The sequence below is a fragment of the Phasianus colchicus genome, chromosome 27 (assembly GCF_987193195.1).
Source record: "Phasianus colchicus chromosome 27, bPhaCol1.hap1.1, whole genome shotgun sequence".
Taxonomy (NCBI): domain Eukaryota; kingdom Metazoa; phylum Chordata; class Aves; order Galliformes; family Phasianidae; genus Phasianus; species Phasianus colchicus.
In genome coordinates this window covers 4,165,777-4,178,215 of record NC_143462.1, presented here as the reverse complement: position 1 = coordinate 4,178,215, position 12,439 = coordinate 4,165,777, and the positions used below count along the sequence as shown (strand labels likewise).

Here is a 12,439-nt window from a genome sequence, read left to right as displayed (position 1 = left end):
ATCCCCAAAAGACCCCCAGCCCCACAGCTGCCCCACATATGGGACCCCAAACCCATCCACCATTGGGTTCCCCATCCCCAAAGGGGAACCTCTGACCCATAGGTGCCCCAAAAGCGCGATCCAAAGCCAGCGAGAATTGGGTGCCCCCAACCCCAACCCTAAAAGACCCCCAGCCCCACAGCTGCCCCACATGTGGGACCCCAAACCCGTCCACCGTTGGGTTCCCCATCCCCAAAGCAGAACCTCTGCCCCATAGGTGCCCCAAAACCACGACCCCAAAGCCTGCGAGAATTGGGTGCCCCCACCCAACCCCAAAAGACCCCCAGCCATTGGCTTCCCCATCCCCACAGGAACCCCTGCCCCATAAGTGCCCCAAAACCAAGACCCCAAATGCAGTGAGAATTGGGTTCCCCATCCCATTCCCCAAAAGACCCCCAGCCCCATAACTGCCCTATATGTGGGGCACCACGACCCCAAACCCCCCTGACCATGGGCTCCCCCATCCCCATCACCCCACAGAACCCCCTGCCCCATAACTGCCCTATATTTGGGATAACACGATCCCAACCCACTGAGCATTGGGTCCCCCATCCCCCTCACCCCATGGAAGACTCCCTGCCCCATAACTGCCCTATATGTGGGTTACCATGACCCCAAACCCCCTGACCATGGGCTCCCCCATCCCCATCGCCCCACAGATCCCTCTGCCCCATAACTGCCCTATATGTGGGGCAGCATCACCCTAACCCCACTGAGCACGGGCTCCCCCATTGCCCCACAGATCCCCCAGCCCCATAACTGCCCTATATGTGGGGCAGCATCACCCCAACCCCCCTGACCACAGGCTCCCCCATAAGCCCCACAGATCCCGCAGCCCCATAACTGCCCTATATATGACCCCAACCCCAATGAGCGCTGGGTCCCCCATCGCCCCACAGATCCCGCAGCCCCGCCGCACCCGCAGGGCCGGTATGTGAAGACGATGTAGCTGTCCTCGTGGCTGCGCTCCAGGAAGGTGACGCAGGTGTGGCGCTCCCAGTGCCGCATGGCCTGCCGGAACACGGCGCGCTGCGAGCCTGCGGCGCGGGACACTGAGCTGCGCCGCACTGCGCCCGCTGCGGCACCAACACGGCCCATGCAGCGACCTGCAGCGACCTGCAGCGACCTGCAGCGACCTGCAGCGACCTGCAGCGACCTGCAGCGATCCTACAGCGACCTGCAGAGATCCTACAGCGACCCTACAGCAATCCTACAGCGACCTGCAGTGACCCTACAGCGACCTGCAGACATCCTACAGAGATCCTACAGAGATCCTACAGCGACCTGCAGACATCCTACAGCGACCCTACAGCAATCCTACAGCGACCTGCAGTGACCCTACAGCGACCTGCAGTGACCCTACAGCGACCTGCAGTGATCCTACAGCGACCTGCAGAGATCCTACAGAGATCCTACAGAGATCCTACAGCGACCTGCAGTGACCCTACAGCGACCTGCAGTGACCCTACAGCGACCTGCAGTGATCCTACAGCGACCTGCAGAGATCCTACAGAGATCCTACAGAGATCCTACAGCGACCTGCAGTGACCCTACAGCGACCTGCAGTGACCCTACAGCGACCTGCAGAGATCCTACAGAGATCCTACAGAGATCCTACAGAGATCCTACAGAGATCCTACAGCGACCTGCAGTGACCCTACAGCGACCTGCAGAGATCCTACAGCGACCTGCAGAGATCCTACAGAGATCCTACAGAGATCCTACAGCGACCTGCAGTGACCCTACAGCGACCTGCAGAGATCCTACAGCGACCTGCAGACATCCTACAGAGATCCTACAGAGATCCTACAGAGATCCTACAGAGATCCTACAGCGACCTGCAGACATCCTACAGCGACCCTACAGCAATCCTACAGCGACCTGCAGTGACCCTACAGCCACCTGCAGAGATCCTACAGCGACCTGCAGAGATCCTACAGAGATCCTACAGCGACCTGCAGTGACCCTACAGCAACCTGCAGTGACCCTACAGCGACCTGCAGAGATCCTACAGCGACCTGCAGACATCCTACAGAGATCCTACAGAGATCCTACAGAGATCCTACAGCGACCTGCAGCAACCCTACAGACATCCTACAGCGACCCTACAGCAACCCTACAGCGACCCTACAGCAATCCTACAGCGACCTGCAGCGACCTGCAGAGACCCTACAGAGATCCTACAGCGACCCTACAGAGATCCTACAGCGACCTACAGCGACCCTACAGAGACCCTACAGAGATCCTACAGCGATCCTACAGCGACCTGCAGCGATCCTACAGCGACCCTGCAGAGATCCTACAGCAACCCTACAGCAATCCTACAGCGACCTGCAGCGACCCTACAGACATCCTACAGAGATCCTACAGCGACCTGCAGCGACCCTACAGCGACCTACAGAGATCCTACAGAGATCCTACAGAGATCCTACAGCGACCTCACAGAGATCCTACAGCGACCTACAGAGATCCTACAGCGACCCTACAGCGACCTGCAGCAACCTGCAGCGACCCTACAGAGTGATCCTACAGAGATCCTACAGCGACCTGCAGAGATCCTACAGAGATCCTACAGCAACCCTACAGCGACCTGCAGCGACCCTACAGCGACCTGCAGAGATCCTACAGAGATCCTACAGCGACCTGCAGCGACCTGCAGTGACCCTACAGCGACCTACAGAGATCCTACAGCGACCCTACAGAGTGATCCTACAGAGATCCTACAGCGACCTGCAGCGATCCTACAGCGATCCTACAGCGACCCTACAGCGACCCTACAGCGATCCTACAGCGACCCTACAGCGATCCTACAGCGACCCTACAGCGACCCTACAGCGACCCTACAGCGACCCTACAGCGATCCTACAGCGACCCTACAGCGATCCTACAATGATCCTACAGCGACCCTACAGCGATCCTACAGAGACCCTGCAGCGACCCTGCAGCGACCCTGCAGCGACCCTACAGCGACCCTACAGAGTGATCCTACAGAGATCCTACAGAGATCCTACAGCGACCCTACAGCAATCCCACAGCGACCCTACTGCGACCCTGCAGAGATCCTACAGCGACCCTACAGAGATCCTACAGCAATCCTACAGAGATCCTACAGCGATCCTACAGTGATCCTACAGAGATCCTACAGAGTGATCCTACAGAGCGCCGCCACCCTAAGAGCAGCCCTACCAGAGCGACCCTACACAGCGACCTTACAGAGCGTCGCCACCCTACAGTGTGACCCTACTGAGTGATCCTACAGAGCGACCCTACACAGCGGCCCTACACAGCGCCGCCACCCTACAGAGCAGCCCTACAGAGCGGCCCTACAGAGCGACCCTACAGAGCACCACCATGACCCTACAGTGACCCTACAGAGCCCTGCCACTGCCACCCTACAGAGCGCCGCCCATCACTGGGACCCTACAAAGCGCCACCACGACCCTACAGAGCGACCCTACAGAGCGCCCCATCACCAGGACCCTACAGAGCGCCACCATCACCACGACCCTACAGAGTGCTCTGTCACTGTGACCCTACAGAGCGCCACCCATCACTGGGACCCTACAAAGCGCCACCAGGACCCTACAGACCACCACCTGTCACCACGACCCTACAAAGTGCCGCCTATCACCAGGGCCCTACAGAGTGACCCTACAGAGCACCACCTGTCACCACGACCCTACAGATCACCACCACGACCCTACAGAGCACCATCCATCACCAGGACCCTACAGAGCGCCCCATCTCTGTGACCCTACAGAGTGCCACCATCACCACGACCCTACAGAGTGACCCTACAGAGCGCCCCACCACCAGGACCCTACAGAGCAACCCTACAGAGTACCCCGTCACCACGACCCTACAGAGTGCCACCATCACCAGGACCCTACAAAGTGCCCTGTCACCATGACCCTACAAAGCACCACCACGACCCTACAGAGTGCCACCAGGACCCTACAGAGCAACCCTACAGAGCACCCCGTCACTGGGACCCTACAGAGCGCCGCCTATCACCAGGGCCCTACAGAGTGACCCTACAGAGCGCCCCGTCACCAGGACCCTACAAAGTGCCGCCTATCACCAGGGCCCTACAGAGCGCCCCATCTCTGTGACCCTACAGAGCGCCACCATCACCAGGACCCTACAAAGCGCCACCCATCACTGGGACCCTACAAAGCACCACCACAACCCTACAGAGCAACCCTACAGAGCACCCTGTCACCACGACCCTACAGAGCACCTTGTCACTGTGACCCTACAGAGTGCCACCATCACCACGACCCTACAGAGCGACCCTACAGAGCGCCCCGTCACCAGGGCCCCCCAATTTCAGGTCCCCCCAATTTCAGGTCCCCCCACTTTCATCCCCCCCCACTTTCAGGCCCCCCCACTTTCAGGTCCCCCCACTTTTAGGCCCCCCCAGATTTAGGCCCCCCCAATTTCAGGTCCCCCCACTTTCAGGCCCCCCCAATTTCAGGTCCCCCCACTTTCAGGCCCCCCCACTTTTAGGCCCCCCCACTTTCGGCCCCCCCCACTTTCAGGCCCCCCCACTTTCAGGTCCCCCCACTTTTAGGCCCCCCCACATCGGCCCCCCCACTTTCAGGCCGCCCAGCGCCAGCCCCCATCCGTAGGGCCGCTCACCGCTGAAGTTCCCGCTGATGACGTACGGGATGACGCCGTCGGGCCACACGCGCTCAGGGCGGGACGTGGCGGCGCGGCGGCGGCGGAGGGGATTTGTGGGGTGGGCGGCTGTAGGGCCGGCGCTTTGGGGCCGCGGCGGGGACGCGAAGAGCCGCAGGTCCTCCTCGTCCAGGGCGATGTCACCAAGGAACGCGGCTGTGGGGCGGAGCAACGGGGTGTGGGGCGACATCCAGCGCTGCGCTGCCCCATAAGCACGGCCCTATAGGGGGCCATGGGGCACCGGGACCCCACAGCCACCCATTACGGGGTAACCCCATAAGCACGGCCCTAGAAGGGGAACCTATGGGGCACCAGGACCCCACACCCACCCAGTGCTGGCCTGCCCCATAAGCACGGCCCTATAAGGGGGGCCATGGGGCACCGGGACCCCACAGCCACCCAGTGCTGAGCCACCCCATAAGTACAGCCCTATAAGGGGAACCATGGGGCACCGGGACCCCACACCCACCCATTACGGGGTAACCCTATAAGCATGGCCCTAGAAGGGGAACCATGGGGCGCTGGGCCACCCCATAAGCACGGCCCTATAAGGGGGGCCATGGGGCGATGGGATGCCCTATAAGCACAGCCCCATAAGGGGGACCATGGGGAACCAGGACCCCACACCCACCCAGCACTGGGCTGCCCCATAAGCACGGCCCTATAAGGGGGGCCATGGGGCGATGGGATGCCCTATAAGCACAGCCCCATAAGGGGGACCATGGGGAACCAGGACCCCACATCCACTCAGCACTGCGTAACCCCAAAAGTACGGCCCTATAAGGGGAACCATGGGGCACTGGGCTGCCCCATAAGTACGGCCCTATAAGGGGAACCCAAGGAGCACCAAGATCCTGCATCCATCCATTACTGGGTAACCCTATAAGCATGGCCCTATAAAAGGAATCTCTGGAGCACCGGGACCCCACAGCCACCCAGCACTGGGCCACCCCGTAAGTACAGCCCTATAAGGGGAACCATGGGGTGATGGGCTGCCCTATAAGCACAGCCCTATAAAGGGAACCCATGGGGCACCAGGACCCCACGCCCACCCAGCGCTGGGCTGCCCCATAAGTACGGCCCTATAAGGGGGGCCATGGGGCGATGGGATGCCCTATAAGCACAGCCCCATAAGGGGGACCATGGGGCGCTAGGCTGCCCTATAAGCACAGCCCCATAAGGGGGACCATGGGGCACCAGGACCTTGCATCCACCCAGCACTGGGCAACCCTATAAGCACGACCCCATAAGAGGAACCCCTGGGGCACCGGGACCCCACACCCACCCAGAGCTGGGCAACCCCATAATCATGGCCCTATAAGGGGAACCCCTGGGGCGCTGGGCCACCCTATAATCACAGCCCCATAAGGGGAACCCATGGGGCACCAGGACCCTGCACCCACCCAGTGCTGGGTAACCCTATAAGCACGACCCCATAAGGGGAACCCCTGAGCCAGGAGCTCCACCTGTTTGGGGCACCGCGACCCCAAAGCCGAGGATTTGGGAGCCCTAAACTCGTGACTTGGACCCCACAGACCCCATAATCCCCCTTCCCCCCCGTTGAACTCAGACCCCATATAACCCCATACCCCCACCCCACTGATCTCAGACCCCATATAACCCCCTTCCCAAGGATCTCAGACCCCATATATCCCCCTTCCTATTGAGCTCAGACCCCATATATCCCCCACCCCACTAAGCTCAGACCCCATATATGCCTTTTCCCATTGAGCTCAGACCCCATATATCCTCCTTTCCCCCACCCCACTGTTCTCAGACCCCATATATCCCCCTTCCCATTGCATTGAGCTCAGGCCCCATATATCCCCCTTCCCCCCTTCCCATTAAGCTCAGACCCCATACACCCCTCACCCCATTGATCTCAGACCCCATATACCCCCCTTTCCCCCACTCCACTGATCTCAGACCCCATACACCCCCCTTCCCCACCCCACTGATCCCAGACCCCATATAGCCCCCACCCCATTGAGCTCAGACCCCATATATCCCCCTTTCCCCCACCTCACTGCGCTCAGACCCCCTTTCCCCCACCCCACTGATCCCAGACCCCATACACCCCCCTTTCCCCCACCCCATTGATCTCAGACCCCATATATCCCCCTTCCCCAACCCACTGATCTCAGACCCCATATATCCCCCTTCCCATTGAACTCAGACCCCATATATCCCCCTTCCCTCCATCCCACTGATCCCAGACCCCATATATCCCCCTTCCCCATCCTACTGTTCTCAGACCCCATATATCCCCCATCCTACTGAGCTCAGACCCCATACATCCCCCTTCCCTCCACCCCATTGATCCCAGACCCCAAACACCCCCTTCCCCCCCCGCCCTCCCCGTGGGGCGGCGCTCCCGGCGGCGCGGACTCAGCGCCGTGCTGGGGGGGGGGGGGGCGCCTGTCCGTCTGTCCGCCCGGCCGTCTGTCCGCCCGTTGTGGGGTTGGGGGGATGCGGGGGGTCGTGGGGGGGGGGGGGGTCCCCGCGCCCGCGGCTTTGCAGCAGAACGGGGCGCCGATCCGCGACCGCGGCACCGCGCGACCCCAATCCGGCGTGCGGGGTTTGGGATCGGGGCCGCGGCCCCTTTAAGGGCTGTAGGGCCGCCCCGCCTTGGAGTCGGAAACGTCCACGTCGGAGCGGACGCGGGCGCTGCCCCCCCACCCCACAACCCCCACAAACCCCACAACCCCCCACCCCACAACCCCCAAAAACCCCACAACCCCCACAAACCCCACAAACCCCACAACCCCCAAAAACCCCACAAACCCCCCCCCACACCACAACCCCCACAAACCCCACAACCACCCCCCACCCCACAACCCCCACAAACCCCACAAACCCCACAACCCCCCCCCCACCCCACAACCCCCAAAAACCCCACAACCCCCCCCCCACCCCACAACCCCCACAACCCCCACAAACCCCACAAACCCCCCCCCCACCCCACAGCTGGGATCTGAACTGCGGGGTCGGGGTTATGGGGTTGGAGCTGTAGGGTCAGGACTGTGGGGCTGAAACTGCAGGGTCAGGGCTGTGGGGTCGGGGCTGAGAGCTTGGGGTTATGGGGTCGGGCTATGGGGTCAGGGCTATGGGGTCGGGGCTGTGGGATCGGAGCTATGGGGTCGGGGCTATGGGGTCGGGGCTGAGAGTTTGGGGCTATGGGATCAGGGCTATGGGGTCTGGCTATGGGGTCGGAGCTATGGGGTCAGGACTATAGGATCAGGGCTATGGGGTTGGGGCAGTAGGATCAGGGCTGTGGGATCAGGGCTATAGGATCAGGGCTATGGGATTGGGATAATAGGATCAGGGCTATGGGGTCAGGACTGTGAGATTTGAGTTTTGGGGTCCGGGCTATGGGGTCAGGGCTATGGGGTCGGGACTATAGGATTGGGGCTGTGGGGTTGGGGCTGTGGGGTTGGGGCTGTGGGGTCGGGGCTGTGGGGTCAGGGCTATAGGATCAGGGTCTGTGGGATCAGGATTGTGGGATTGGGGCTGTGGGATTTGAGCTATGGGGTCGGGGCTATAGGATCAGGACTGTGGGATTGGGGCTGTGAGATTGGGGCCATAGGGGTAAGGGCTGTGGGATTTGAGCTATGGGGTTGGGGCTATAGGGTTGGGGCTATAGGGTTGGGGCTATAGGGTTGGGGCTATAGGGTTGGGGCTGTGGGGTTTGAGCTATGGGATGGGAGCTATAGGATCAGGGCTATAGGGTCGGGGCTATAGGGTCAGGACTGTAGGATTGGGGCTATAGGATCAGGGCTATAGGATCAGGGCTATAGGGTCAGGACTGTGGGATTAGAGCTATAGGATCGGGGCTATAGGGCACAGGACCCCACAGTGGGCCAACCCACATTTGGGGCCCAGCAGCCCCCTGGAGCCCAGGGATCCCATGGAGGGCAGCCGTGCCCCATAGGCGACCCTACAGCCATCTATAGGGCCGCATCCCGGCAGTTATGTCAGGAATGCACCCCCTCCCCCCTGCAGCCCGCACAGCTGAGCGGCCCCACACCCCACAGAGCCCCGCACCCCACAGAGCCCCGCACCCCACAGAGCCCCGCAACCCCACAACCGCGACCCCACAACCGCGACCCCACAACCGCGGCCCCATCACCCCGCTGCTTTGGGGCCAAACCCCGCACTGCGGGGAAACTGAGGCACGGCCCCATAGAGCACTGTGGGGCTGCAGGGCGCCCAACCCCACAGCGCTGCCCCATAGGGTCTGAACTGCACCAAACCCCACAGCGCTATGGGGTCTGCGCCGCTGCCAACCCCACAGCATGGCCCTATAAGCCCCGAACCGCACCAAACCCCAGTGGGGGTCTGCGCCTCTCCTGACCCCATTATGGACCAAACCCCATTGCAGTGTGGGGTCTGAGCTTCTCCCGACCCTATTAGGGACCAAACCCCATTGCAGTGTGGGGTCTGAGCTTCTCCCGACCCTATTAGGGACAAAACCCCATTGCAGTGTGGGGTCTGTGCCTCTCCTGACCCTATTATAAACCAAACCCCATTGCAGTGTGGGGTCTGTGCCTCTCCTGACCCTATTAGGGACAAAACCCCATTGCAGTGTGGGGTCTGTGCCTCTCCTGACCCTATTATAAACCAAACCCCATTGCAGTGTGGGGTCTGTGCCTCTCCTGACCCCATTATGCACCAAACCCCATTGCAGTGTGGGGTCTGAGCTTCTCCCGACCCTATAAGGGACCAAACCCCATTGCAGTGTGGGACCCCCAACCCTGCAGACCCCGCTGTGCCCCCCCAACCCCCCCCATTTCCCCCCCACGCCCCCAGCCGGCACACAGGGGTTATGGGGTGGGAAAGGGAAACATTTTGGGGTTTTGGGATTTGGGGGGGGGGCGGGGATGGGGGATGGCCGGGGTGGGCTTGGGATCAATGGGGGGGCAATAAGGGGGGGCTGGGGGGCAGCAGGGGGCAATGGGGGGCAATGGGGGGCGATGGGGGGCAGCTGGGAGACTGGGGGGCAAAAGGGGGCGGTGGGGGGGCAATGGGGGGCAATGGGGGGGCGACAGGGGGGGAAAGGTGAGTGGGGGGCAATGGGGGGTGATGGGGGGCAGCTGGGAGACAAGGGGGGGCAAAAGGGAGGTGGCGGGGGGCGATGGGGGGAAAGGTGGGTGGGGGGCAAGGGAGGGCAATGGGGGGGGCGATGGGGGGGCTGGGGGGCAACGGGGGGGCAGCTGGGAGACAAGGGGGGCAATGGGGGGGAAAGATGAGTGGGGGGCAATGGGGGGGCAGGGGGGCCAAAAGGGGGGTGGCGGGGGGGCAATGGGGGGCGATGGGGCGGCGATGGGGGGGCGATAGGGGGGAAAAGTGAGTGGGGGGCAACGGGGGGCAATGGGGGGGCAGCTGGGAGACGGGGGGGCAAAACGGGAGCGATGGGGGGCGATGGGGGGGCGATAGCTGGGGAAAGGTGAGTGGGGGGCAACGGGGGGGCAGCTGGGAGACAAGAGGGGGGCAATGGGGGGGGGCTGGGGGCTCCTCAATGCAGCCAGGAGGGGGTGGGGGGGGTCCGGACCCCCAGCCCCCATCCCTGAAGGGGGGCCGCGTGGTTGCGGGGGGGTCACGGGGGGGGGGGTTACCACGGCGACCACGGATGCTGGGGGACACGAGGTGCCACGTGGGGACGGGGTTTGGGGGGGGTTGGGGGGGGTTGGGGCGGGATGGGGGTCCGGGACCCCATTGCTGGGGGGGGAGCGCAAACCTTGGGGCCCCCAGCAGCGCCGCTGGGGGGGGTGAGGGGGGGGGGGGCGTGGGGACGTGGCCGCACGGTGACCCACAGCCGGCGGGGGGGGGGGGGGGGGGGGCAGCGGCGGCCCTACAAACCCGTCCGGCCCCACAAATCCCCCATTGGCTTTGGGACCCCCCCCCCCCAACCCCAACTTCGTTCCAACCCCCCCGCAGCTCAGCGTTCACTTTTCCTTCCCCGACCGGAACCCGCACAAAAATCCGCTGCGGGATCCCGTGTCCCCCCCCCACAACGGGCCGCTTTGTTACCGCACCCCCCGCAAAAAAAACAAAAAAAATCCCGCACTCCGCCGCGCTGCTTTTCGGTGGGGGGGGGGTCCCCACTTCCCCCCCCCGCAACGCCCCGCAAGCCCCAAAATTGACACCCGCCGTGCGGCTCCCCGCTTCCCGCACCTCCCCCCCCCGCACCGCTCCGTTCCCGCACCTCCCCCCCCCGCACCGCTCCGTTCCCGCACCTCCCCCCCCCGCACCGCTCCGTACCCGCACCTCCCCCCCCCGCACCGCTCCGTACCCGCTTTGCACGGATCGCGGCCGCCCCGCAGCTCTTCGTCCTCCTCCTCCTCCTCGCCCCGCACGGCTCCCGCTCGCCCCGCGCCCCGCAGCAGCAGCAGCGCGAGGAGCAGCGCGCAGCCCCGCACCGCGGCCATTGCGCTCGGCGGCGGGGAGGCGGCGGAGTTTTTTTGGCTTTTTTTTTTTTTTTCCCCTTTTTTTTTTTTTTTGCTGGGGGGGGGCGGGGGGGGGGGGGGCGCTGCGGATTTGTTCCGTCCCCGCCTCTTTTTTTTTTTTCCTCTCGCTCCTTTTCCTTCCCCCCCCCCCCCCCCCATTCCCGCTTCTCCGCTCTTTTCCTTTTCCTCCCCCCTTTTTCTGCCCCTTTTCTTCCTGCTCTCCTTCCTTTCTTTTTCTCTTCGGCTCCGGCCGTTCGCTTCAGCCGGGGGGGCGCGGGGGGGGCGCGGGGAGCCCGAAGGCTGCGGGGATCCCCGGCACATTGAGCGCCCCGCAACCCCCCCATAAACTCCCCCAACCCCCCCCCCAGAAAACCCCCATATGAATCCCCCATAAACCCCTGCATAAACCCCCCATAAACCCCCCCTAACCCCCCCCATAAAATCCCCATATGAATCCCCCATAAACCCCCCATAAACGCCCCAAACCCCCCCATAAGCCCCCCATATGAATCCCCCCAAACCCCCCATACAACCCCCATAAACCCCCCCATAAACCCCCCATATAAATCCCCCCACACCCCCCCCATATGAATCCCCCCGCAACCCCCCCATAAACCCCCCATAAACCCCCCATAAACTCCCCCATAAACACCCCCAACCCCCCCATAAAACCCCCATATGAATCCCCATAAAACCCCCATGAACCCCCCCATAAACCCCCCATAAACTCCCCCATAACCCCCCCGAACCCCCCCATAAAATCCCCATATGAATCCCCCATAACCCCCCCCTAAACCCCCCCTAAACCCCCCCATAAACCCCCATATGAATCCCCATAAAACCCCCATGAACCCCCCCCATAAACTCCCCCATAAACCCCCCCAACCCCCCCATAAAACCCCCATATGAATCCCCCACCATCCCCTATGAGCCCCCCCACGCCCCCCCCATATGAATCCCCCCGCAACCCCCCCATAAACCCCCCATATGACCCCCATAAACCCCCCCAACCCCCCCTTAAAACCCCCATATGAATCCCCCATAAACCCCCCGAAGTCCCCATAAGCCCCCCATATGAATCCCCCACAATCCCCCATGAGCCCCCCCATAGACCCCCCCATAAACTCCCCCCATAAACCCCCCATATGAATCCCCCCGCAACCCCCCCATAAACTCCCCATAACCCCCCCATAAAACCCCCATATGAATCCCCCATAAACTCCCCATAACCCCCCCCAACCCCCTCATAAAACCCCCATATGAATTCCCCACAA

The 12,439-nt window shown here is 62.6% G+C and overlaps 1 protein-coding gene across 6 annotated transcripts in view; it reads right to left on the bottom strand.

Annotated features, from left to right (window-relative positions):
• Positions 1 to 11,194, bottom strand: part of BMP1 (bone morphogenetic protein 1) — a 36,445-nt gene extending 25,251 nt beyond the window's left edge. The window contains exons 1-3 of one of the 6 annotated variants that reach the window (XM_090125782.1): positions 11,012 to 11,194; positions 4,681 to 4,875; positions 959 to 1,115 (exon numbers count right to left, since the gene is read on the bottom strand). In XM_090125782.1, the coding sequence (XP_089981908.1) occupies positions 959 to 1,115; positions 4,681 to 4,875; positions 11,012 to 11,147 (488 nt within the window). In that variant the 5' untranslated portion in view covers positions 11,148 to 11,194. Of the gene's footprint in view, positions 1 to 958; positions 1,116 to 4,680; positions 4,876 to 11,011 lie in introns of those variants that run through there. The other 5 variants (XM_090125783.1, XM_090125785.1, XM_090125784.1 and 2 more) reach the window with 5 other exon arrangements.
• Between the last annotated feature and the right edge of the window lie 1,245 nt (positions 11,195 to 12,439).